This window comes from Drosophila serrata, unplaced genomic scaffold, assembly GCF_035046125.1.
Source record: "Drosophila serrata isolate PLE 108 unplaced genomic scaffold, ASM3504612v1 contig_359, whole genome shotgun sequence".
NCBI lineage: Eukaryota > Metazoa > Arthropoda > Insecta > Diptera > Drosophilidae > Drosophila > Drosophila serrata.
In genome coordinates, this window is record NW_028257257.1 from 2,112,364 (window position 1) to 2,139,234 (window position 26,871).

The 26,871-nt window shown below is 38.6% G+C and overlaps 4 protein-coding genes across 8 annotated transcripts; 2 read left to right on the forward strand and 2 right to left on the reverse strand.

Annotated features, from left to right (window-relative positions):
- Positions 1-3,602: 3,602 nt before the first annotated feature.
- Positions 3,603-16,653, reverse strand: Adgf-A (Adenosine deaminase-related growth factor A). The gene is made up of 4 exons (XM_020953898.2): positions 16,505-16,653; positions 4,826-5,812; positions 4,582-4,764; positions 3,603-4,519 (listed from the first exon to the last, which is right to left on the reverse strand). Exons 2-4 carry the CDS (start codon positions 5,669-5,671, stop codon positions 3,893-3,895), a joined length of 1,656 nt encoding a protein of 551 aa, XP_020809557.2. The 5' UTR covers positions 5,672-5,812; positions 16,505-16,653; the 3' UTR covers positions 3,603-3,892.
- Positions 6,275-8,402, reverse strand: Adgf-A2 (Adenosine deaminase-related growth factor A2). Its single transcript, XM_020953897.2, has 3 exons — positions 7,305-8,402; positions 7,059-7,241; positions 6,275-6,997 (listed from the first exon to the last, which is right to left on the reverse strand). Exons 1-3 carry the CDS (start codon positions 8,229-8,231, stop codon positions 6,386-6,388), a joined length of 1,722 nt encoding a protein of 573 aa, XP_020809556.2. The 5' UTR covers positions 8,232-8,402; the 3' UTR covers positions 6,275-6,385.
- LOC110185182 (uncharacterized) lies at positions 9,881-11,751 on the forward strand. The gene is made up of 2 exons (XM_086838644.1): positions 9,881-10,691; positions 10,759-11,751. The coding sequence occupies exons 1-2, from the start codon at positions 9,981-9,983 to the stop codon at positions 11,542-11,544; spliced, it is 1,497 nt and encodes a 498-aa protein (XP_086694770.1). The 5' UTR covers positions 9,881-9,980; the 3' UTR covers positions 11,545-11,751.
- On the forward strand, positions 11,913-15,171 carry LOC110185178 (uncharacterized). Of its 5 annotated transcripts, none has more exons than XM_020953896.2 (15): positions 11,913-12,154; positions 12,204-12,538; positions 12,596-12,628; positions 12,691-12,927; positions 12,978-13,028; positions 13,096-13,359; positions 13,426-13,551; positions 13,673-13,708; positions 13,776-13,811; positions 13,881-13,916; positions 13,982-14,071; positions 14,127-14,357; positions 14,416-14,491; positions 14,554-14,915; positions 14,975-15,171. In XM_020953896.2, exons 2-15 carry the CDS (start codon positions 12,236-12,238, stop codon positions 15,095-15,097), a joined length of 2,004 nt encoding a protein of 667 aa, XP_020809555.2. In that variant the 5' UTR covers positions 11,913-12,154; positions 12,204-12,235; the 3' UTR covers positions 15,098-15,171. The 5 variants fall into 5 exon arrangements, with proteins under 5 accessions (XP_020809555.2, XP_086694766.1, XP_086694767.1 ...); XM_086838641.1 differs by having other exon boundaries at positions 11,931-12,154; positions 12,250-12,538; XM_086838642.1 differs by having other exon boundaries at positions 11,952-12,172; positions 12,250-12,538.
- Positions 16,654-26,871: the final 10,218 nt, after the last annotated feature.

The window sequence follows — 26,871 nt, forward strand, 5'->3', positions numbered from 1 at the left end:
TAGTGCAATAAAATCTAGCACAGAACAGCTTTCCGAATTAAAATTAATCCAATTTCGGCGTAAATATGATGTTCAAAAACTTAGACTTTTTAAAAAAAATGGTGTGTTTTTATACCTTTTTGAAGAATATGACTTAAGTCAGAAGCTTGAAAGAAAGTGAAGGAGTCATTTCCGACCCTATAAATCATATATATTCTTGATCAGCATCAACAGCCCAGTCGTTCTGGCCATGTCCGGTCAAAAAATAAATTTTTGACATTTTCCCGAAAATTGAAAATTTTATAAGGGGTTACATCATGAAAATGCCCAAAAGTTGACATAAAATTGAATTTTTTAAATTTAAAAACTGAGTATGCAGCTTTGTTAATCTACTAAAAACTTGCATAGAACAGCTTTCCGAATTCAAATTAATGATTTTTTGGCTTAGTTATGAGTTTTTTTAAACTATGATTTTTGGGAAAAATTGTCTGTTTTTATACCTTTTTGCTGGTTTTTATGATTTTAGTCAAAAACTGAGAACAGCATCAACAAACGCAGTATGCAGATTTGTTAGTGCAATAAAATCTAGCACAGAACAGCTTTCCGAATTAAAATTAATCCAATTTCGGCGTAAATATGATGTCCAAAAACTTAGACTTTTTAAAAAAAATGGTGTGTTTTTATACCTTTTTGAAGAATATGACTTAAGTCAGAAGCTTGAAAGAAAGTGAAGGAGTCATTTCCGACCCTATAAATCATATATATTCTTGATCAGCATCAACAGCCCAGTCGTTCTGGCCATGTCCGGTCAAAAAATAAATTTTTGACATTTTTCCGAAAATTGAAAATTTTATAAGGGGTTACATCATGAAAATGGCCAAAAGTTGACATAAAATTGAATTTTTTAAATTTAAAAACTGAGTATGCAGCTTTGTTAATCTACTAAAAACCTGCATAGAACAGCTTTCCGAATTCAAATTAATGATTTTTTGGCTTAGTTATGAGTTTTTTTAAACTATGATTTTTGGGAAAAATTGTCTGTTTTTATACCTTTTTGCTGGTTTTTATGATTTTAGTCAAAAACTGACAACAGCATCAATAAACGCAGTATGCAGATTTGGTAGTGCAATAAAAACTGGCACAGAACAGCTTTCCGAATTAAAATTAATCCAATTTCGGCTTAATTATGATGTCCGAAAAACTTAGACTTTTTCAAAAAAATTGTGTGTTTTTATACCTTTTTGAAGAATATGACTTAAGTCAGAAGCTTGAAAGAAAGTGAAGGAGTCATTTCCGACCCTATAAATCATATATATTCTTGATCAGCATCAACAGCCCAGTCGTTCATGCCATGTCCGGTCAAAAAATAAATTTTTGACATTTTTCCGAAAATTGAAAATTTTATAAGGGGTTACATCATGAAAATGCCCAAAAGTTGACATAAAATTGAATTTTTTAAATTTAAAAACTGAGTATGCAGCTTTGTTAATCTACTAAAAACTTGCATAGAACAGCTTTCCGAATTCAAATTAATGATTTTTTGGCTTAGTTATGAGTTTTTTTAAACTATGATTTTTGGGAAAAATTGTCTGTTTTTATACCTTTTTGCTGGTTTTTATGATTTTAGTCAAAAACTGAGAACAGCATCAACAAACGCAGTATGCAGATTTGTTAGTGCAATAAAATCTAGCACAGAACAGCTTTCCGAATTAAAATTAATCCAATTTCGGCGTAAATATGATGTCCGAAAAACTTAGACTTTTTTAAAAAAATGGTGTGTTTTTATACCTTTTTGAAGAATATGACTTAAGTCAGAAGCTTGAAAGAAAGTGAAGGAGTCATTTCCGACCCTATAAATCATATATATTCTTGATCAGCATCAACAGCCCAGTCGTTCATGCCATGTCCGGTCAAAAAATAAATTTTTGACATTTTTCCGAAAATTGAAAATTTTATAAGGGGTTACATCATGAAAATGCCCAAAAGTTGACATAAAATTGAATTTTTTAAATTTAAAAACTGAGTATGCAGCTTTGTTAATCTACTAAAAACTTGCATAGAACAGCTTTCCGAATTCAAATTAATGATTTTTTGGCTTAGTTATGAGTTTTTTTAAACTATGATTTTTGGGAAAAATTGTCTGTTTTTATACCTTTTTGCTGGTTTTTATGATTTTAGTCAAAAACTGAGAACAGCATCAACAAACGCAGTATGCAGATTTGTTAGTGCAATAAAATCTAGCACAGAACAGCTTTCCGAATTAAAATTAATCCAATTTCGGCGTAAATATGATGTCCGAAAAACTTAGACTTTTTTAAAAAAATGGTGTGTTTTTATACCTTTTTGAAGAATATGACTTAAGTCAGAAGCTTGAAAGAAAGTGAAGGAGTCATTTCCGACCCTATAAATCATATATATTCTTGATCAGCATCAACAGCCCAGTCGTTCTGGCCATGTCCGGTCAAAAAATAAATTTTTGACATTTTTCCGAAAATTGAAAATTTTATAAGGGGTTACATCATGAAAATGGCCAAAAGTTGACATAAAATTGAATTTTTTAAATTTAAAAACTGAGTATGCAGCTTTGTTAATCTACTAAAAACTTGCATAGAACAGCTTTCCGAATTCAAATTAATGATTTTTTGGCTTAGCTATGAGTTTTTTTAAACTATGATTTTTGGGAAAAATTGTCTGTTTTTATACCTGTTTGCTGGTTTTTATGATTTTAGTCAAAAACTGAGAACAGCATCAACAAACGCAGTATGCAGATTTGTTAGTGCAATAAAAACTAGCACCGCAAAGCTTTCCGAATTAAAATTAATGCATTTTTTGGTTTAATTGTTTTATTTAAAAAATGTTGATTTATTAAAAAATTATCGTTTAAGAATATGCATTTTAGTCATAGTTATGATCAATTTCATGCTAAGGCAAACTTCTATGGTATACTTCGGCTTTTCGAAACTAGCTTTGTTTCTTGTTGTATTTATTCTTTTGTTTTTGTTCGATTTTTGTTTAGTTTTCTTTGCCAACACTGTCGACCTCGCACATGTCCTGGCTCGCAGCCATGCCATCAATTTTATGGTCGCACATACATATCAGATGGGGGCTGAAACCTGGCTGCATCCACCGCTGGCCCCATAAAACTCCAGCCAGCTCATTACGGCTGGCAACCGAATCAAAATCGAACGAATTCTGCTACCTCCACCCGGCAGCCATGGCACTAAACAGTGGCACGTAAAATTAAAACATTTGCAACAGTTTCAGAGCTCAAAGGAGCTACATACCGACCGTGTGACGAACGGTTGGTGGTTTTTAGGGGTGCCTCAACGACCATATAGCGCATATTCATTAAAATTTCGCATCCACTCGACGACGCACAGCCAAAGGCAATGAGAGATTTATGCGAGCGAAGTAGAAGCCTTGGAGTGCTCTCTACGTCCTGCGTTGGAAATGGCGGCGTGAATGCAAACTAAGGATTATGGTAACGAGAATTGGGATCTATGGGAACTTGGCTGCTCTGTTTTGCGGAATCCTAGGCCTAAACTATAACCCTTGAATAGCTCTACACGAACGCATTATTAGGATTAGGCCCGCTTCTATACCATAAATTGCATACACTTTCATTTTCGGCTACGACCAAAAACGGGTTCTTTATTGCTTTCCATATTTATGGTCGTGACACAGGAAGAATCTCATCGGGGGAGTTAGGTCTTAGGTCTAACTATTGACTAATCCATAACAATTAGCTTACAACGATATCGGAGCAATACGATATTGGATAGATACTGGATGTTTGGCATGGACATGGCTCGGGGATGATGAGGATGCAGTAGTGTGAGGATGAGAAACGGAGGACCGACTAGCGCCTGAGGACAGAGAACACGACCAGGAGCGCCGTCACCACCCGTGCTAGTCAATCGATCTTCTGGAATGAGGCTACGCCATTGGAGGCCTCCTCGTTGACATCGGCGATGAACTGATCCCACTTCACCTGCCACTTCTCCAGGGCCTCGAACTGAGCATCTCCCGACAACGAACTATACTGGATGGAGTTGAGGGCTAGCTTCTTGAGGAGCCTCAAATCCGAGTGCTGCGAGGCGATGCCTAGGAAGGCAATGTAGAAGTCATGGGTCAAGGGAGTGGCCTTCCAGAAGGATGGATCATCCGAGGAGATCACCACTGGATAGCCATCGGCGAAGTAGTGCGAACAGGGATGGTTCCGGAAGTCTGTGACCAGCTGGAGCACCTGGTTCGAGATCGGGTTCACCTCGATGGCCACATTCAGCTTCTTCAGCATGTCCAGCACCACCGGATGCTTGACCAGTCCAAAACCATGGCCAATCCTCTTGGTTCCCAGCAAAATGGCATCAATCAAGTTCTCGTCAACGGTGGAGCCAAACCAGTTGGTCTCACCCGCATGGAAATAGAAGTCAATATCCTCCGGCACAGCCAGCAGCTCATCAATGTAATCCTTCAGAGGACGTCCGAGCTCCTCCTGGCCCACCAAATCGAAACCGGCCACAAAGTCGGGATATGTAGCCTGCCGGTGGAGTATGAAATTCATAAAATACTTTTCATATGAAAGCATTTAAGTATGCTCACCTGGATCTTCTTCAGTGTATCAATATACTCAGTCATTCCCTGGGAATTTGTATTGCGCAGAGGAGCGTAGATCATACGGGAGCCAATGAAATCAGGATGGGCATCCTTGAACTTCTCCAAAGTCTCCACATAGATGCGAACGGTGTCCATGGGAGTGTACTGAGTGCCCTCCATGTCGTAGAGCTGCAAGATATGTAAAATTTGAAATTCTATATCATAAAATATTCACAGAGAAACCACTTACCGTTGGCACCAGAGAACGGAACTCCAGATACAGGACTCCATCCTCGTAGAACTCTTCCAAGGCGCTGTAGTAGTAATCTGCCCAAACGGGAGCGTACATCACCAGGCCATCGAGCAACTCGAAAATGGTCATAAAGGTAGACCATGCCGCGTTGTTATCCTCAAACTTCTTCGTGGGATACAGGGTGAGGCGCTCCTCCAGATACTCATCTACCCTTTGGGCTGTATACTTTGATCGCAGCTCACTTAGTAGACTCCACTTGCAGTCCGGTCGATCCATCTGCGGCTCCTTGGCAAACCTGAGAGCCGAGATGGCCAAATCTCCATTCTGCTGGCAGGCATAAAGATCATCGTAGTAGGTCAGCTTCAGGATGGCCTTGGTGCTGCACAAAGCAGTGTCATGGGCATGGAGCACAGCTCCCTTGGGCATCTTCTTTAGCAGTTGGAACAGATCGGTCTTCTGAATGCCCTCCAAAACATCAAAGATATGCTGAGCGGGATTGAAGAGATGCGGCGTGATCAAACCCTCCGTGTACTCATGAAGCTTAGCCTTCATGATTGTCTCATTGGCTTTGATTTCTCGCGAGGTCAGCTCCAGATCATGACCCAAGGAGCGCGACTCTTCGTAACGGAAGAAGGCGCTCCTCAGCGTCTTGTAGGTATCAGGCGTGGGACGTCCGGGTCCGAGAAGTGCCTCCACATGCGGTGTGCTGCCATAGATTGTGACCAGTTTCTTATCCACCAAGTTCTTGGGATGCGTTCGCGATTCCACCGGACCCGGTCCAAAGCAAAGGCAGACGCATAGGCCCACGGTGAGACCGGCGATAAGATTAGGCACCAGCAGCATGGTGATAATGATGACGATATTGGTAGTTCTCAGGGTTGATTCCGCTCACACAAGTCCGATCGCGACAAGGTTCGCACGGCGACTGACGTCTGCGACAATTGAGGAGCTCCGATTTGGGCTTTGTCGCTATTCGAATATTATCTGAAACGATTGTGTAGGATTCGTTGGAAATTATCGTTGATTTAACGCGTGTTCCCGAGCCGATAATTGCGCGTGGATGACCCACGGGGTTGAGTTGCCAACCTGCCGCCGCTAACCCTCAGGCTGCTAATCGTCGTCAAACGCTAGGCAATCTGGCATCTTGATTTACGAGTTGCCTTCTCCTAGATTAGATTACCTATCCCTGGCCGTGAGCATGGTCAGATCCCAGTTTTCATTGCCCCTTTCGAATATTGAAGCACTTTATAGTGCACTCTAAATAACCGGAAAGCTATGAGTGCGCCACAAGCCCCATTCCGGAGTGTGAAATCCAATTGGACATTAGATTCTACAGCCCAGAAATTGATATTTAATACACAGGAGAGTTCTGTGATCTTATATCCATCAAGAATCTCTTAATTGAGAACTTAACTATCTTATCTTTGAAACCCAAATATATTCCTGTTCCTGATTCTACCCAAGACATATCTTTATTTCCGCCCCGAGTTTATTCTTTTTTGATACCAAAATTTTTCCTACACTCCACACAAGTTGCATTCAGCACTCTCCTCACTCTCATTCTAGATATTCAGTACGGTTCAAAAAATTCTTGATCCAGCGATTCCAATTGCAACGCCACTTGGCCATGGCCCTTGCCTTCTCAATGCCGTTGAGAGAACTATATAAGAGTGAGTTCTTGGCCAGCTGCTTGAGCAGGCGTAGATTTCCATCACCACCGACCATGCCCACAAAGGTCACATAGAAGTCATCGGTCAGAGGAGCAGCGTTCCACAAATACGGATAATCCGAACCGATCACAATGGGAAAGCCAGCGGCAATGAGATACACCGCCGGATGATTCCGGAAGTCGTTGACATACTCCAAATAGTGATTGGAAAGAGGACAGACCTCAACGGCCACATTCAGGAACTGCAGGGCCTGCATGACCTCCGAATGTAGAGGAAGGTTCAGAGAGTTTCCAATCCTCTTACTGCCCAGCAGCATGGCATCGATGAGATTCACATCCGGTCGAGTATTTTCCGGACACCGTGAATCCCCCGCATGGAAATAAAAGTCCACATTCTTGCCCAACTGTGAGAGCTGTGAGATGTGACTCAAGAGGGGCAGATCACACTCATTGCCATGGGTCTCCAAATCGAAGCCAGCAAGGAGTTGGGGAAAATGCGTCTATCATTTGGATAGAAGGATATATTATTTGTATTAAATATTATATATCATATTGAACTACCTTTAGGAGAATTGCATTGGCCATATAGCTATTCATGCGACTGTCATTAAAGTCACGAGAAGGTGCATAGATCAACTTGATCCCAATGAAATCCCTATAGTTGGACTGGAACATGTTAGACACGGTCACCATGGCCTGAGCCGAGTCCAAAATGGTATAATCATTGCCCTCCATATCGTACAGCTAGGCAAGGATTAAGGTCTACAAACAGTTTCTTTGGCTAATTTTTATGATTTCCCCACTTACTATTGGCAACGATGATCGCATCTCTACATATTGCACCCCATCGGCATACAGATCCTGCAGCATGGAGTAGAGGAAGTTGTTCCAAAGCGGCTTATATGTGATCAGGCCATGGATGAGCCGCTGAGAACGCTTCAAATGCCTCGCCAGCTCTCCGGATGACGCAAAACCCTCCTGAGGGACACTAAGAGACTCCCGCAGCTTGGTCACATATTTGTTGGGATGCTCGTACTCGTAGAAGTTCTTCATCAGCATCCACGAGCACTGGTAATCGTCCGACGGCATAATCTTCGGAAATAATTGGGAGAAGCGAAAGTCCTCGAACTCCTGATCCAAATTCACGCACACCCACAGGTAATCGCTCTTGGTCAATTCTATGAGAATATCCGTTCGCAGCATTCCCGAGTCATGGACGTGGAGGAGTCCACCCTTGGGCATGGTCCTGAGCAGCGCATAGAGATCCGTGTCGCTGATGTTACGATGGTTAAGGAACGGTGGCGGTCCGTTGTGGTAGCTCTCCCATAGTCGGTGCTCCTCTTCGTCCACCTGTTTGATGGCCATCAGGCGTGCATTTGCCACCTCCTCCAGGGGACTCAGCTGGATTCGGTTGCCCAAACGCCGCTGACGCTCTCTTTGTAGGTATATTTCCCGAAGTTTGGTGATATTCTCCGAGGACTCTGAGGCCCCCATTTCCCTGACGAGGAGTGTGGCCGAGCAGAAGAGCAGCACGAATATGATGCACAGCATCAGGACAAATCCCAGATGAAACCATACTCTGCTATAGACTGTTTGCCGTCGACTCTCGTCCTCACTGATCTGCGTCTCCAGGTTGATGACCCTTACCGGAGCCACAGGAGCAGACGGAGGAGCAGGAATTTGAGATGGCGGAGGTGTGAGTGCATCCTGCGGTGGCTCGCTTTCGTTTGCCATGGCAACAACAAATTTTGGGATCGAAAAGAGTTTGTATTTTAATTTTAAATTTTCCTTAACTAGATTTCATTCTTTCCGAAAAAAATTATAGAAAGCCAATTAGACAAATTTGAATTCAGTCGAACTTGACTTATAAAGCATTGGTAAGTTTGTATAAAAAATAAGAAAAAGTTTAGGATAAGGATTTTGGTTGGAAATTGAAATATATACATATGTATATGGCTTTTGGCAATCATTGTCTTAAATCGATATTTTTATGTAATAATTTTTTGGGTAAATCACATTTTTTCGAATATCATAATTAAGCCAAAAATGCATTAATTTTAATTCGGAAAGCTTTTCTGTACTAGTTTTTAAAAGGGTAACAAATTTGCATACTCCGTTTTAAAATATAAAAAATTCAATATTTTGTCAAATTTTGACAATTTATAAAATTTTTAAATTTCGAACAATTTTGAAAAATTTACTTTTCTTCGAGACATGTCTAAATGGATTTAGCTGTTGATGCTGATCAAGAATATATATAGTTTATAGGGTCGAAAATGATTCCTTCAATGAGTTTTTAACTTCATCCTGAAATTATAGCTCCCAGCAAGGTTATAAAAACTGTGAAAGAAAACTATTCTTTGGGGTCATTCAAGTCATTCATTATAAAAATATATAACTTAAAATTGAATTTTTCAATATTCCATAAATAAATATTAATACTGAGTCCTTTTCTATTTTAAAAACATACCCCTGAAGTTTGTTTATAATATAATTCCGATGGCTCGAGTTGTATGAAAATTTAAACTTATACTTTGAGGGAAAAGAACCCAATCGTGTGAATTATTTGTTTCTGAAGGGTACAAAGATCTCCGTATCATAACGACAGCTCTTTGTTTACGATCATCAGATTATCAGTGACCAACAAATAGTGATTTGTTTTCTTTCAGATTTGATTATTTCTCAAACCACTTGAAATTTGGCCTCCCTGCCTACCACAAACTGTCAAATCGGAATATTTTTGATATATATAGTAACTATATCATTGCCTCGCCTTGGCCTTGGCCACATGTGTTGGGGAGTTTTTATAAAAATAGCCCAACTCTCTCTCTTTCTCTCAAATTCTTTGTCTTCCGCTCATCCAGTGATAATACGAATACTACTTATACTGCATTATCGCCAAAGAGAGTTGTTTGAACTGAAAAACTCCCGCACCCTGAAACAGTGGGAGAGCTCTCTTCCTTTTATTTTCGTCAACTAGGGGTTGCATTTATTTTCAGAGCGGAATACAGTCAACCACCAGGAGCGTTGTCGCCAAAGGGGGAGGTATATGAGGTTGTACAGTGGTTAGAGGGATTATAAATATAAAAATAACAATAAGATAAGTAAAGAATTATAAAGTATTCTATTGAATTTAAAATGTATTATAGGTGATAAGCTAGCTAAGATTTTGCGGATACTGAACAGTTTTGCTAAGGCTCTCCGTTATTTTATTTATGCCAAACCTGAGATTGTTTAAGCATTGTTCGAAAAACATTAACAGACATCTATGAGTTATATAAATATATATATTTTTTTAAACAGTTCTTATGCCATCGCATCCCACTGTGCCACCAGATCTGCGGTAATCAATGAAGTGACACAGGCGTCTGTGTGCGTTGCACTGCTGGGCTGTTGTTGTAGTTGTACGCACCGCCAGCTGCGATTGCTTGCAACCGCTGAAGCCAACACTGATTCCGATTCCTCCGATTCCGGGGGTTCAGTATGCAGTCCAGACATCACCCACCGCCGTTCACTGTCACATGGCACGCGTTTCCTGCTCAGTCGCAACGTCGCCGCAGATCGAGTGGGATGCGCTTCAGGACGGCGGTAACCATTGGCCATCCAAAGCCAGAGCCACCAAGGAATCTCAAACTTAATCCAACAATCGGATTCGAGCTTGGACTCCGATTGACGGCCCTGAACGATGACTGCCTGCTGTTGATTTGCGAACAGTTATCCCTGGGCGACCAGCTGCGGTTGTTGCAGCTGCAGGAGGAGCGCCTTTGCCACTTGGTGCTCCGCCTGTGGTGTGGCAAGTATGCCAAGCAATTTGATTGGAACCGGGACAGGCGACAATTGAAGCAGCTGAGTCCCGATGAGCTGAGTCAACTCTTGGATCTCCTGGGCAACCGTACCAGAGCTCTGCTCAAACTGCCGGGCTCCAGTGATGAAGGCTGCAGGAAGTGGCTCAAACAGAGGCAGAGGAGAAAGTGTCAACTCACTCACCTCCAAAGGCTTAGCTTCCGCAAAAGTGATATCTTAGTGATACAGACAGTACCTATAATGTGCTCAAATCTGGTGGAGTTGAGACTGGGAGAAGGAGAGCATTTAACTAGCAAAGACTTAAATGTATTATTTGAAAAACTCCCCAACCTTAGAGCCTTCGAACTGAGGTCTTTGGAAGATTGCGAGAAGCACGGCACTCTTAGAAATGTAAGATAATTTTTTCCCCCTAGGTTATACCATGATGATCATGATGAAAATACTTTCCCTATTGCAGTTTCCCCCAAACCTGGAGATCCTAAAGCTGCCCGCCTGCCTGCTAAACTCCTCCATTGCCAGGATCTTCACATTAGTGCGCCTTCGGCTATTGACAGGCTTTCTGTGTCGGAGTTCTAAACGTTTTAAGGATGATGATGATAGTGACAAAGCAAATGCCAGTAGCTCTGGGATAGGAACTCTGAACGCTTGCCTAAGGGAACTTGGCACTGCTCGGCGCCACTGTCACATTGTGGGTCTCCGCTTGCAGTGTCGCCTGGATGACAGCCTGCCATCTGCATCTGCGTTCACGGAAGTGCTCCGGCTGCGGCACTTTGCCTGGCACTCGCAGCTGACGGTGCACTATGATGTCGCGGATGGGAGCATCAGGTGGCGGCCACAGCGACCGCAGGCGGTGCTCTCCCTTCTGCCCTTCATTGCCTCGCAGGAGCAGAGTCTGCGGGAATTGGATTTCACGCGTAACGCACATGCCACGCCCACATTCCTCGCCCAGCTGAGCGCCCACTTGAGGCAATCCAACGGATGCCACAGCGTTTCCGTTTGGCATGACGCCTGCTCCACCTCCTCCGCATCCTCACTCCACCAGTGCCACTCCCACTCACTTTCCCATTTCAGTTCCCATTCCCATTGCCCCAAAATGACGGATACGGATACGGCTGAGACAAACGATTTGGCGTTTGTCGAGCTGGAATTGCTGCATTTGCCTAATGAACAAACGGAAGTGGAAGTGGGCACCGGAGAGATGACGATGGCGATGAGGGATTACCATCCCAGCCAGGGACAATGATGATAATGGATGGTGGGAGAGATTGAGATTGCTGATGATAGTGGGCACCGAATAGCAAATTAAATTAATTTCTTAGGATGTTAGAAAACCATTTTCGCCCAGAAATTATAAAAAATATATTATACATATAAAGTGTTAGTAATTTGTGTAATTTTATATACTTTAAATGCAATAAAATCGTTTACAACATTACCAAAACATCAAAAAGGAAGTGTTTTTATTTATTTTGTATTTACGATATCAGTGAGACCTGACGTGTGTGAAATTAAATATTATTCCTTTATTTCTTATTTCAAAATATTAAACTTCCCCCGCGATATATAAAATTCCCATTTCCAAATACCAAAAAAAAGCAACCTAGCAAGCTTGAATTTACCTGTCTATTTCTGCATGCATGAAATATATTATTTTATCAAAAAAATTCCCAAAAATAACATCCTATACTTTTTATTCCTATTTTCGATAATATGTTAGTAAAACTTTTTTAGTGGTTAGTGCAATTCGTATTTTGCATTATACCTTTCGACAAAACTTTAAATCTTAAAAGTTAGCACACAAAATTGTTCGGAACTCCTGACTCAAGCTGTACCAAAACTCTATTCGAATTCATGTAAGTAGTGAAGAAAAGGTATTCAAAAGATTTGAATATATATAAGCAGGTGTTTTATGCACTCCTCTTTTCCCTGTGTGAATGGACTACGTTAGAAACGCTGTTTCGCTGCCCGATGAGGTGTTGGTTGCACTAAGTCACTTTCTGAATTCTAACATCACCGACTCTGATTCTGAAATCTGCAAGGAAACCCTCCTGCGGAAGCGCTACAACGACAGCGACGAGCCTAGATCCATTGATAGTTACAAACCTAGATCTAGATCCAGATCCATAGACCCCCAGTTCCCGATGCAACGTGACGCGAACCAGGAAGAAGTTGGTTGTAAGTGCTCGACCAATGGCTCAGCCAACAGACACAACCCTCCGTCAGCAGCCCAGGGAAAGGTAAGAATATATTGGATAAACTTTAGAATTATTAGTTCTATATATACTGCCTCTCAGCTTTCGCCAAGCTGTAGCAAGGATAAGGACGTTGTGAGTACTCGGGTTCTTCCAAGTTCCTCAATTTCTTCTTACTTTAAATACTTGTTCTATAGAGCGGCTGCAACCCGTCAAAATGCTCGAACGATCCACCGTTTCACGAAGAGAAGCCTCCGGTATATTCATACCAAAATCAAGAACTTCGCCAACAATTAAAGCGTTCTTATCAACAACAAGCTCAAAGGAACCGATCTCAGCATATATGTTCAAGATCTCGAAGTGTTCCCAAGCCGAACGATAGACATAATGCCTCAGAAAGATACGATTTTCAAGTGCCTAGGAGTCTAAATGCAGTGAGTGGTTTTAATTTTTAAATAAACCTCCTTACAATAGTTACTTTTAGGGGCAGGAAACAACAAATCCACAACGAGGTTGCTGTTCTGACCACAATCAGGTGAGTATAGATGTTTCAAAAAATATACTTCTATATAATACATTTCCTTACCTTTTCCCCAAATAAGTACGAGGGCGATGTACCCACACGAAATACTAGTAACTATGTTCCTGATAGGAGATCAAGAAGAAATGCTACTGACAATTGGAACAATAGCTCTCAGGTTGGCACTAATTATGGCGAATGGCAGAGGCGACAAATGCAACATCAGCAGCAGCAATCACTCCAGCAACAGCAGCAACATCATCAGCAACGGCAATGCTCTTACCGCCAGCAGCAATCTAATGATTATGATATGACTGCTTTGGACGACAATGAAATCTCTGGATTTGTAAGTATTTATTAATAAAAAATTAATGAAATGTATATTATTTTGGAATTTAAATGAATCCGATAGGAACCCGATTTAAATAGCACTATGATTGACGAAGAGAAACGTTACCAAAAATCTAGAAAACAACGTCCTCAACCGCCAATGCGTAAGCGATATGCATCTTGCAACAATACTTGCAGTTCGCAAAGTGTAAGTTATTATTAAAAGTTATTTAATGTAAGCCCATATTTCTATTAAGAAATTTTCAATGCTTTACAAATTTTTATTGGATAGTATATATTTTATTATTTTCCTTTAATTTTAAATCTAGTATGAGACCCCGCAAATGCCACGCCGAGCAGCTCAGGTAACTACATTTTATATTAAATAATATTTATGTTTTATAATATATAATTTTCCTTCTTTAAACTCAGTGTGATTCCTCACAAATAGAGCGCCAACAACTTCAGGTAAGAAGTATTAATACCTCACTATTTTAAATTAAATATAAATTAAATATATACGTTCCCTAAAATTAGCGTCAATGCTCGCCAATGTATAGAAAGAAACCACAGGTAAGATATTTAATTTATAAAATATTTTTAAACTAAACTTTAATTAATATTTTCCCAAATAAAAGAAATATGAAACGATCATAAATGAGACAAGCTATTTGGACCTGCCAGAGGTACCATGCAGACCAAATATAAATAAAAGGCAGTGTCCAAATGTAAGTACAACTATCAATTAAAGGTTTAGTTTAGTTATTAGAGGAATACTTCTAGTCCCAAGCCAAATGTCATGAGAATTCATCTATTAATCCACCGTGCCAAGTGAGTCAAAGATCTCGATCTTTGTCTCCTTTAAAGTACAAAAGTCGCGGCACAACACGCTGTGGAAATAATACAAACATGGACATGGAGGAAAATGATTTCTATCCTGAAGATACAAATTGTTGCAGAAGTCCACCTTATACAAACGTATCGGGTGCTATGTTGGCAAGATCTAGCATGAATGTAAATTTTCTACAAATCAATTTAATCTTTTTATTAAAATGACTTACGTTTGTTTTAGGAAACCCGTTTAGACAAAACCAATCAAAATAGTGGTTGGGAAGGACGATCTGGAAAAATGTATTCCAACAAGACCCGTAAGTTTTTAATTTTAATTCAAGTGGAATCTAAGAATTCAAATAGAAATATCGTTTAACAGCTGAGGATTATCTGGCTGAGCGCACTCAGGCAGAATTTATGGATGCTTTGGTCAAGGATCGCACAAGTCCTGGCGCTATCCAGGCCACCCTTAACGGCAATGAGAATTTCAATGAGTTCGCGTTTGACATTGCCTTCCCCGGTTCCATTCCGGCCAAACCCTTTCCCGTGGATCCCATTACCATGCTGGAGGCGATCAAGTTGAGGATTGACTATGAACGCGAGAAGATCCGTAGAATTCACAGACCAATCACAACGGAGGATATAGAGTCGCATTTTAGTGAAAAGAACAAGACCGAAGTCAACGAGAGTGTGGCTGCTTTCCTGAAAGCCGAGAGCGAATATCAAGAAACAATGCCACCGGTGAGTGATATATACATATATTTAAAGGACTTTGTAATATATGTTTCCCCGATTTACAGGAAACCTTTGAGGCCGAAATAAATGGCATAGATACAAATATGTTTGACGACAATATTAAGCTGAATGTATATACAGCCACAACGCAGCCAGGTCAGGAGGTACTAGATCTAAGTTACCGCTAAGTTATTTAAATTAATTAAAAGAATCAAATTAGGAAACAAAAAAATAAAGAAGTTTAAGACTATATCCTAAAAAAGGGGCAGCATTATTCATTCATTTCTGTACAAACAGCAAATCATTCATAAGGCCTGTCGTGGTAATAATCCCCTATAATAAAAGTTTACAAAAAGCACCCGTGCAATCTAGGGTTATATGTACGGAAGTGAGCTCCATAAAACCCAAAAGGCACTTCCAGTTAGTTCAAACCACTTCACCTGGGATCGAATCACCTTATGCGATCAGCACACACCCCTGACCGATAATCGATTCGACTAATCAATGAATGACTCGAAAATATGCAATCTACATGCGTTTAATCTTTATGGGATCATCGAGCCAGACCTCTCTCTCTTTCTCTGCGTTGCGTCAGACCCAACCGAAATAATTTAATTACTGCCTATTTACGGAATGCAAAGCCATTAATGTCGTACTATTCCAAGCAAATCTAAAGGCAATTATTGCCTTGCGTAAATAATGTCTGTTGCCTGTAAATATTTGCCTAAACATCTTGTTTTAGAGGAGAGTGTGCGACTAGAAATAGAACTTGTACAGTAATAAATAAACAAAGTAAAAACTTTTCAAGTTCAGGGATAGATCAGTGGGGGAAAAAAGTATAAATATATAACTGATAATTAATATAGAAAATTATACTAGTATAAAATAAGCCCATATTTTTATTTGTTTAGTAATAAATCAATTTATTTACTAGTGCTTATAAATGGAAACCAGCGTATTAATAATTCCTAAGCAATCTGTATAACTAGAACAACAACAGAGACAAATCTGTGGGCTCTTTCAGCATATTAATCAGAGATAATAAAATATACATATTATACGACACGCTCCCGAACATAAATAGTTTTTTAAGAGACGCCACAGCAATCTTTAAGAGAGTCGAAGTTGACAAAATAGACCAAACTGAACTGATAAATATAAAATCAGCTGGTAAAACACGCTGTTGACTCTCTTTAAAAAATCACAACAAAGAGTTCAACAAATATACATATAAATAAAATATTAAATGGCCTATTCATTTGAATGCGCAGTGATTTCAAAGTTCGAAGTTATTGTTGTTGCTGGTGAATATGCATAAACATTTTTTGCCGAGTCTGCATAAACGAATTAATTATGCGACTTAAACTCTCACATTTTTTTATTTCTCTTTTTTTTTGCCCTTCTCGTTTTCTGTTTATATTGAATATCATTTAATGCGGTGAATCAATTTGTTTTTAAGCTGCACTTAATCAGCACGGCTTAATTGTCTTTATATATTTTATCCATTTCATTGCACAAGAAATTATAAAATTATGAATAAATCACTATATATACGTAATTAATTTTATTATTTAATAAATTGAATAAAACTTTACCTCAAGCGGAGGCGCACGGTAAGTAATTTGAGGATTTCGATTTTGTGATTTTAATTTTTGGACACTTCCTCGCCGCGATCTTCACTGGCAACGAGCGTCCCAAAGACTAATCCCAGCGATCCCGAACTCGAACCCGAGAACCCTCCCTCAATGATCATGATATATATACTTATATATATATTTTTTTTCTGGCAGCGGCGTCGCAGTCGGCACCGACTTCGTGGGACTTCAATAATTGTGCCTTCGGTAAATAGAGCTCTCTATATTTCTTTCTACAATTTTTATCGGTGCGAAAAGAAGAAGATATAACAAAAGCAAAGGCCTCAAACTTTAGATAACACTCCACAGTCGGTCACTCCGATATTCTCTCTTTCAAATGCACCGAGCGGCTGCCAAGATAATGATTCAGCGAGAGTCAATTTTAATGTTTTGCATACGTCGACATGGTGATTGAAATGATTCAATGGAACGAATCGATTTTAAGCAAACATTGTAAATATATAATAACTGAGATCTTATGTTAGTAATAAAAAAAAGATTATAGTCCTATCTTTCTTTTTAATAAAAATACACTTTTTAAATAGCAGAATTAGGAATTCCTTAGGTTTTCTTTCCCCAATTCCAATTTTTTTCTTTATTTAATTTATAGCCAAAATCTCAGCCAAAAAAATATCAATTACTCAATCACAAATGGTTATACACTTATTTATTCAACTTATTTTTGCTGAGTTTTATAACCAAAACGCATCCGATTGGAGGTATGAGCGAATAGATTCAAAAAGTTTGGACCACCCAAAAGGCCAGTAAAAATAATTAAACATCATGCAGCGCCTGGGGGAAGCACCTAAAAATGTAGACGTAAATATCGAAATGGAAATAAAATTTTAGTGATATTTTGTCATGGGGAAAAAGTGTGCAAATTAATGGGAGAAATTCTCCAAACGAAGCAAATAAGCAACAAACATATTGCAATGAATATGAGAATAAATACCATAATTAATATCATTTATGAGTGGAATATTTTGGCCAAAATATCTAGAGTTTTTAAAGGTATTTTTCGAAAAATATTGAAGAATATATACTCTTTAAGATCTGTTTAATTTTCCCTTTGCCATCTTGCAACCTTATAAATTGCACTTTTACTCATTGTTTTGTAAATAACACAAGTTATGCGTTCTGCATTGTTTTAGAAAATTAATGGTTTTGCCATAAAAGTGTTACGAAATCTTTATTTTTAGCTATACTGTTTTTGGGCAGGTGTTAAAATATATATAAGGTGAGCAAATAAAACTCCGAAAGGATTACAAAACTAAGGAGGACTAAGGTATGGACACACACATACGCATAGAACGACGATAAAGATTCAGGCAAACAGCATCCGGAGAATGAGAGTCATAAATAAATTCATAACTGCATCCCATGCAAATTCACATTCCAAGCAATGTCTGGGCTAATGTATGGATGCCTTTATGGTTATGACTGTGGGTGTCTCTATGGTCTGGGATTATGTGGACTTAAATGAATTTATGGCTTGTGCTAATCTTGAGGGCTTACCCAAGCTATAGTGTTCAGTTCCATTTCAGGGAAAATGTTTATTACTAATTATTTTATGTAATTAAGAAATTATAAAATCAACCTCAAGCTATTCATCATACGATGACAGCACCTCAATCAACAATTTTTTAGGAAAAGTGAATGTTTACCTTACCTTATGTGATGATAGAAGTATTTTTAAAAATTAATGATCGAAGCAATGCATTCTGGAAGTGAATCTATTTATGTATATTTTTTTACCACATAATTTTCATTTAATTATGTATGATAATTTTATTCAAATGTTACTAATTGACCTTGGATTACTTAATATATTTTTAGACTATTGAACACCTTACTTTAGGGGAAAAAAGGTGCAAAAATGTTGCTATAAATCAATTTGACCAGCCTAATGCACACGGTCCAAATTGTTTTGAAAATAAAAAGTAAATAATTTCCGGGAAAGCCTTCCATTTCGACTAAAGGATTCCTAGGAAAATGTTGAAAAGAGAACTTAAAATTCAGAAACCCAAACACCAATGTAAAGATTAATTTAAAAAGATTTACATTTCTTACCTTCTTCGATACCCTTTCTAGTATTTGAATTCTGCTAACAGAGTCAAATAAAAATTTCTCAACAAGAATACAAAAAACATATTAATGTTTCTAAATTTCTTGTTTACTTTTAGTTAGTTACAAATAAAATATTTTACGTTTACTTCGCACTTTGCTAAATTCCCTCCCAATTAAATGACAAATTTAAACCCATTTGAAAACCCCCAACAACTCTATATCGTAAATGCCTCGATGTTTGATCTAACCAGCAAGGCAAATGTTTACGCAACCAATTTGAGGCATTCAGGGCTGCCAGCCCCCAAAGTTCGCTTAGTCGCATAAACAAAAGCCCCACCGAAATACAAAATACAAAATTGTTTAGCAGTATAATTAGTGCACTCGATGGGTGGTGGAATGAGGCGGGAAAACGCAGGGCGCCCGATGGGTAAGCGATGGGAAACCGATGGCAACTTAACCAGCACAGTTGCATTGATGATTGGTTGAAATTTCAGTTTGTTGAATTTTGTGTATTGTGAATTGCGGGCAAGGCAGGCAAGGCGAGGGCGAGGGCCTAATGCAGTTAGACGGAGAGTGCTTCTTACCCCAAACCCCGAATTCGAGTCCAAATAATCCAACAATAGGCCATTGGGGGACCGTGGAAGTTGATTATGCGTTGTTTTGGCACTTAATATGATGAAATATGCAGAGTGCCATTAGTCCCCAAAACTGGGCAAATGGGAGGTTGGAAAATTGGGAGGAAATTCGGGATAACAACCACACACACACCCACACGCAGACACATAGACTCATTGTCTGCAGTAAATTATGCAGCAAGTTTCCTTCACCGAACTATATGTTAGCAAAACATTTCATTTCCAAGAAAAAATTTATCAAATCAAAATTGCATTTTCTATTTTTTTAGTGAAAAGGTTAAAGGGATTTTCAAGCTGCATACTTTTGAGCTCAGCTGGAAAATCTTTTCTTAAGCTAACTGAATTTATTTTCGTATCAATAACAAAAGCCATAAATGTTGACTTAACATAACTGGGTTTCTAAAATCACTTTTCGTTGGCCTCATAAAATATTAAACAATTCTAAATGAAATTATTTAGGGGGACAATCCTGTCAACCATTTTCGCACATAATCAAGTGCCTGCAACCAATTTACGAGTGCAACCAAGGACGGGACACACAATTGTCTTCTCTATCTCTTTCTCCGCTTGGCATTCGGTCTCTTTCATTCGTCGGCAAAGGCAATTAGCATGCAAAACAAGTCGAAGCTATGAATGTACATCTTGCACATACACAACCCTGTCTACTTGGCATTTATGTGAAAATGCATGGCATAAAAAAAACAGTAGCACTTATGGGGCTACAGTGCAGTTCAGGGAAAGAAGTTCAGGGGAGTTAATTAATTATTAATTAAAGGAAATATAAGTAAGTTTATTAATATTTGTCTTGCTTGCTTCAAATTAATTTTATGGTATTCCGGTTCTTATGAAGGCTCTGTTAATTTTCCGAATTTCCCAAGCCTAACAATAATGACCTGCAACTTCCACATATTTGTATGTATTTATGCTTGCATATTTCTGCGGCTCTTCTCATTTAGAAACAATTGCTACAAGAACAATAACAAGAGTAACTGGAGCGGTAACAACACCAAACACGAAAAGCAGCAAATAGTGGCAGCTGCAATATACTCGCGGCAACCATGCCACCTTCACAGTCACCGCCACCGCCACCGCCAAAATATATGCAACATTATGCGGCATGTGCACTAAACAAGTCATGAATTTCAAACAGACGCCGGGGATGCCGATCCCGATGCCTCTGCCGATGCAAACACGCGCTCCTTAGTGCATTCTTTGCATGCGTAATAAATGCGAATGCGGGGACCGAATGCAAAACCACAAATGGCGGTTGGCGTTGAGTTTTCCTTCATTTTCCTCGCGCTGACTTGTGGCATCGTGAAAATCGCTCGCCGGCTGGTTGGCACTTCCGCTTTTCATTTGCATCATGTTTAATGCATACGTACATAGATGTGTGTATGCCTGTGTGTGTGTGTCCTGCGACTGCAGCTGGCAGCGGTGCAAATGCATCACCACAAAATGCCCCAATAAGTATGCTAAGTACGGCTCCAATATCCTTACGGACTCCTGGTTCGCTCTCCAGCTCTGGCACCGCAAATCGGAAGCCCATAAATATCAGATTGATTTCTCTCGCAAGGAACTGAATTCATCTTAAAGCTGAGTAAAGGATAAAGTGTTAGGTTTTTTGCCGAAAGGTATTTTTATACAGGAATAAAAAGTCTCTTGGCCCTGTTCCTATTCCCACAAAAGATTTTCCCCTCCTAAGTTCTTGACTAAATTTGCAAGGGTGTAATATCTGACTGCAGGAAATGCCATTTTGCAGTAAGTAGTTGAGTGGTAAAAAAAAATACATATATGTATATATAAAATATATATAAACTGAGCAACTTCTAATTGCGTGCTGGCTGCTCCTGCCTTTCCACCTTTCCTCATTTCTGCCATATCTAAAACGGAAATAGGATGCTTGCAAGTGTTAGTGGATGCAACGAACCGGAAGTACGTCACACACACGCAACACACACACAGACACAGAAAGAGTGTGGGGAAATACTCAAGAGTGAGCTGATGCGGGTATCCAGACAGCGTGTATTTAGTTTAGTTTAACAGCTTCGCGTGCAGGGCGACATGCGACACTGACACTACAAGTGTTAATGCCAGCCACGCCCAGCCGCCCACCACAACCACATGCACAAATACACAAAGGCAGAAACAGGTGTAAAAAATAATTACAGAAAATTAGATTATTCAAAAAATAACATCCCATTAATATGCTAAATTTTGAGGTAAATCAAAGTTTTTCAAATATCATAAGTAAGGAAAAATAATTCATTTCGAATCGGAAAGTTGTTCTGTTAGATTTTAAAAGGGTAACAAATTTGCATACTCAGTTTTAAAATATAAAAATTTCCATGTTTTGTCAAATTTTGACAATTTTAACTATGTAACCCTTACAAAATTTTTGAAAATGTTTTAAATATTAATATTTTTTCGGACATGGCTAAAAAGATTCGCCTCCTAATGCTGATCACGAATATATATTATTTATAGGTTCGGAAATGATTCCTTCACTGCTTATTAAACTTCTGACTAAAATTGGAATACCCTGCAAGGATACAATAATAAAATAATAAAAACTTCAACTAATCAAATGCATAAATTATAATAAGAAATCATATTCTCTGAAAAATATAATATCATTATCAGAACTATTTATTATTTTCTATTATAGAGATTATAGATATGAGTATTATTTATTTAAACTTCCAGTGTATGTCAAGTTTTTCGTTGAAGTGCGTCGCACAGTTTTTAGCTTTCTGCAAATAAAATGATGTTAAAACATTTGTAAAGCCAAACTAACTAGAATTTCGTTGGCAGTGGGCAACCTTTCCCCTATTTTTGCAAAATGCACCACAGAACATTCGTACTTGAAAATCCACTTTCTTGCCGCCGCTGCCACCACCGCAGCCATGTAAACTTTTTAATCAAATTTTTCAATTTAGGTTCCGTACATCGTTAATTAAAAACCCGGTCTCGCCCTGCTCCGGCTGTGTTATGTCGTCAACCCTTTTTGGCGCATTCAACATAAGTTGGTTAGTTTTGACATATGCAATTGCTTTCCAGCAGTTAGTTTCCCTTAAATTAATTTTGGATTTCCCTCTTAAAAGTTGCTCATACGCCATGTTGCCTTGCTAAATCGAGTAAAATGTATCGCTTTAGTTTTACATAGAATTAGGCTTATTTATTATAATTGATATCTTGCCCCAAAGGTTTTATTATTAAGCCAATATGTCAGTTAATATCTTTAATTAAGCAACAGTTTTGCTGCCACGAAGTACATGTAATCGCTTGGATTAATTAACCATGAATGAGCTACGCGAAACCATTTCCCCTTTCCAAGAGAACAAAAAAAAATAAATAAAACCAAGTGTGTGAATATAAAGGTGCAACATATGTATGCCCGTGAGCATTGGAGTGTGAATAAAAGTAATTCGATGCTAATTAAAAGCTCATAGCTGTAAAGATCCCTCGGGGATTAGGCACTCTCTGTACACTTACGTATACGTATGTATAAAAGTGGAAAAGAGGAGAGCTTTTCTGCATTTTCCTGCTAATGACACTTAATTGTGCAACACTTGAACGCGCCGCCGAATAGTTATTTGTAATAATTATATCAATAGCCTGGGGAACGCCTGACTTCATAGCAGTGATGACAAGTTGTATATCTTATTTATACTAATTGTATGAAAACATTTATAAGTCAGAAAATATATTACCTTAGAAATATTGTTTTAAAATCCAAAAGCTTTTAGTTATTCACAGCTCAGATTGTGTTGGCCAGCACTGCTTTATAAGGCAATTAAGCCAGGTGAGAGGCAAAAGAAAGGTGCGCCCGGCTCGGTTGTTGCAAATTAAGTTGGCCAACTCAAGGTGGAAGCCCCTCGACAGCCGTCAAGAGTCTCGTTGCAGACAGTCAGACTCCCTCCACGCCAACTGATGTTAGCCGCGTTCTACTTGCTTTTATTTTATTTTTGTATTACTGTTTATTTTTTCTTTTCTTTTTTGGGGGCGTGGTCGCGTCTGGGCCATAAAAGCCGCAGTTGGCAAGAGTCATAAAAAGCCAGTCAGGCGACAGGAGACAGGACACGACAAGACAATTGGCAATGAAACAAATTACATCGCGAACAAATGCACTTTCCTCGGCAGATTGTCCTTGGCGGAAACTAAATGGAGAAACATTTCGTGTTTCTAGCTTGCTGTTAAATTCGCAATGATAGTTTCAATGTGATGTCACAGTTTTAATGCAATTACACTCAGAGAATAAAGTCTCACAACTTTACAAACATCGTTTTTTAACAACAAATGAAATAAATCGTGTTTGGGTTTCAAGTTACATTTATCTTCAGTTCGCTTTTATTACTTCGATCTCCTTGTTCTCGTCGTCTTTATTCGCTCTGAACGATCTTTTTAACTTTTCCCCTAGATAGATATTAAAAATACGATAAACTATTATACAATTTTTATAAAAATGTGGCTAATAATTTTGTAAGACATATAAAATTCCCTTCTCTCTTTTCAGTTAAATATAATCCCCATATTATGCATATTCCTATACCCCAAAACAATAAAGAAATGACAAGCATCCCACAACATCATAATAATAAGAAAGACAAAAGTAGTTTTTTGCCGGCGAAAAGAAAGTTTGAGTTTTATTACAATGTTCTGCTCTCGCTCTCTCGCATCCTGCAGGATTCTACGACGGAGGCGTGTCAGGACGAGCCATAAGCAGTTAAAATATGCAAAGTACAGCGCCGGCAACAATGGCGAACAACACTATTTAATGAAAATGCACGAGAAAACAAAACTTGTAAAGGATCAGGGAGCGAGACGAGAGGCGGCCCAAGGAGCGCGAAACACTGTGGTCCTTGCAAGGAACTTGAGAAAGTGTTGCATACTTTTAGGTGGCCAAGCAGCAATGGCGACCATTGTGATGCCTTTTAAGGCGCCCATTTTCCACATTTTCCACCCGCTCCGCACCCCCACCTCTATTTATTTAAGCTGCTGCTGAACTTTTTCCCTCTATTTTCTTTGCGCTTTCAGGATTGCCGAAAATATTTGCACAGGGCTCTACAACAACGGCGAATTGCAGCCACAAGCATTTGATGAAGTTGTTTATTGTATTTCGCTCATTCTTGGACCCTAAAAACACGGGGTAGTAAAATATATACGACAAGTTTGTTAGCTGAAAGTTCATTTTCCTTTATGTCAGCTAATCAAAATGGATAGTCGAGCTAATTTATTCTAGATAGTAAACCTAGGGCTAACCTAGTGCTAACATTTGTGATGTATTACTTCTATCTTCAAGGTATATTCTGTGGAAATAGTAGAGTAGGATAGTTTGGGGTTTTAAAAGTCATTATTTATGGTTTTGAGCAGCTTATTAAATTAAATTATTAAAATTCCATTACAACAAAAAAACCCTAAAGATTGTGTCATGGCTCGATAATAATAAAAACAATTGCTTTCCGATTTCCTTGAGCAACATTTTCATTCTAAAAACAATTTTAAATCGCAATCCCTGACCAGAATTAAAATTGTTCAATTAGTTTGCCTCATAAATTTATTAAATTTAATTAAGACTAAATTACAAATAATTCTTTTGGTAGAGCATATCAAATTTCGTTCCAAAATTATCTAACAGCTTCTTAAACGTGCAATACCTTTTTTTCTTGCGTGGGCGAAAAACTTTCGATGGCGCTTTCAGTTTTTCTCGGTGTTAAGTTTCGTATGGAGCAAATGAATTTAGAAGTCTTATTTAACAAGTTTTGCCCACTTTCGAACTGGCTGCAGTACGATGACGACAAGGATCTACATCTTTATCGACAGCTGGCCAAAGTGAAAGTTGTACCATGCAGCTGGTTTCTCCTCTCAGTTGTTGTTGTTGTTGATGATGTTTTTGTGAGCCGTTTGTTTGTGCAATGTTATACCGTTTTATTCGAAAACTTATGGCCAAGCGGTGGAAAATTCTGAAAGCATTATAAGTTGTTTTGAAACAAGACAAACTTCTGCTGTTTTAGTCTAACTGGCTGCTGCTAAGAGCTGGTAAAGACTTTATACTTATGATAAAGCGTATTTAAAATTTTGTTTTCAAAACTTAATACTTTAAAATAATGGAATTCAATTTATCTTTATATAAATAATTCTAAAAAATCCCCCTTTCCTATATTTCAAAAATATTTAAAACACTCTCATAAGCTCTTCCACTCACTATAACAATTAACACCACTAAAAGCTGTAATTTGGAACATGCCAAAACACCTAAAACCATTATTTGTAACACGTTTCACAGGTAAACTGAAAATTAAACACCACTCAAACCTCAGAGAACACTACCCAAAACGTAATGTTGTCCACTGATGATACATAATTAACCAAATCGAAATAGACAAAGCAGCTCGGTTGGCCAGCAAATATAAGGCCCAAGGACTCGTCAGACTGTTGCCAGGATGCTTCGCTGGGAGGGCACGTGTTCGTGTGGTTTCCTGCCAAAACTAAGGCTCTCTGTGGTTGCCAAGCCAAACCGAATCGGACCAGGCCAACACACACAGACAGACACGCAACCTGGAAAGTGGTGACTTTTGGCAGTTACTTGCCTTGGCCAACAAGACAGGCCCCAAATGAGCAACTCATTATGTGATTGACACGGCGAGAAAATGCCTGAGAAGTTTATTTTAATAAGACAAGAGATTAATATACATTTCTATTGTGTCTAGGAAATTATAAAATATATTTTAGATATTTATAATAATAGATTTCTACTTCAACAAACTCTAAAATGAAAAATTTACTTGAAATACATAGGTTGTATTTAAAGCTGAGAATAATTCTTTACTATTTTTAAACATGAATTTTATATAATATATATTTATTTTCCAGTGCAAGAAACGGTCTCTAAGGGACAAAGAGACACACGAATGAAATTTAAATCCAAAGCTGAGCGGTAATTACATCATACACGGCTCGATAGTTTGCCACTGGAAGGGACACCACCTCATTATCCAAGGATGCGGTGAACCCATTGGCCACATTTCTGAATATCGGGTTACAAATTGGATGAGAAGTGGCATCATCACATCGGGCATCGTCTTCGTAACAATTATTATGCCACTTCTGCCCATTTAATAACTATTTTCTATGCCTTTTCACTTTGATTGGTGATCGAGGCACAGCTGCGTGAAATGAAATTGAACTGGAGTTGGGAAGAGGAAAGAGTGGTAGGAAAAGTGGGGAAAAGCCCCCAAATTTCCACCCAACCTCTCCCTTTTTGTGGTCAGTGAAATGTAGCTCGCTTTTAATTTCCAATGTACGTGACTCGTTTTAATTAGACAGACAGCGAATTGTTTGGCAAATAAATATACATATATATACATATACGCGTATATATTAATGTTTCAGCATTGTTCAGTTATTACACAGACAGAAGGCGTTTTTAATATGTGTCCTTTGTTACGTTTGTGGTCTCATAAATGTAGTAAATGTTACGTGTGTTCTACAGAAAGAAAGGTATTAAAAGTTATGAGCTGTAAAATCGATAAATAATTAAAATTATTTATATAAATTAAGCTACCTTTTTTCTATTATGAGGGGAATATTAGTATGTGTGTTTTTCGACTATAGAAAATATATTTTATT

What these genes read in the sequence shown, in the direction of transcription:
- LOC110185182 (XM_086838644.1), top strand. Translation starts at nt 9,981, where the DNA reads ATGCAGTCCAGACATCACCCACCGCCGTTCACTGTCACATGGCACGCG. An exon ending in AGCACGGCACTCTTAGAAAT is followed by an intron (nt 10,692 to 10,758) that starts GTAAGATAATTT and finishes TCCCTATTGCAG; the next exon opens with TTTCCCCCAAACCTGGAGAT.
- Adgf-A (XM_020953898.2), bottom strand. Translation starts at nt 5,671, where the DNA reads ATGCTGCTGGTGCCTAATCTTATCGCCGGTCTCACCGTGGGCCTATGC. An exon ending in TCCGTTCTCTGGTGCCAACG is followed by an intron (nt 4,765 to 4,825) that starts GTAAGTGGTTTC and finishes CATATCTTGCAG; the next exon opens with CTCTACGACATGGAGGGCAC. An exon ending in ATACACTGAAGAAGATCCAG is followed by an intron (nt 4,520 to 4,581) that starts GTGAGCATACTT and finishes CTCCACCGGCAG; the next exon opens with GCTACATATCCCGACTTTGT.
- LOC110185178 (XM_020953896.2), top strand. Translation starts at nt 12,236, where the DNA reads ATGGACTACGTTAGAAACGCTGTTTCGCTGCCCGATGAGGTGTTGGTT. An exon ending in GTAGCAAGGATAAGGACGTT is followed by an intron (nt 12,629 to 12,690) that starts GTGAGTACTCGG and finishes CTTGTTCTATAG; the next exon opens with AGCGGCTGCAACCCGTCAAA. An exon ending in ACAATGAAATCTCTGGATTT is followed by an intron (nt 13,360 to 13,425) that starts GTAAGTATTTAT and finishes TGAATCCGATAG; the next exon opens with GAACCCGATTTAAATAGCAC.
- Adgf-A2 (XM_020953897.2), bottom strand. Translation starts at nt 8,231, where the DNA reads ATGGCAAACGAAAGCGAGCCACCGCAGGATGCACTCACACCTCCGCCA. An exon ending in TGCGATCATCGTTGCCAATA is followed by an intron (nt 7,242 to 7,304) that starts GTAAGTGGGGAA and finishes ATCCTTGCCTAG; the next exon opens with CTGTACGATATGGAGGGCAA. An exon ending in CCAATGCAATTCTCCTAAAG is followed by an intron (nt 6,998 to 7,058) that starts GTAGTTCAATAT and finishes TCCAAATGATAG; the next exon opens with ACGCATTTTCCCCAACTCCT.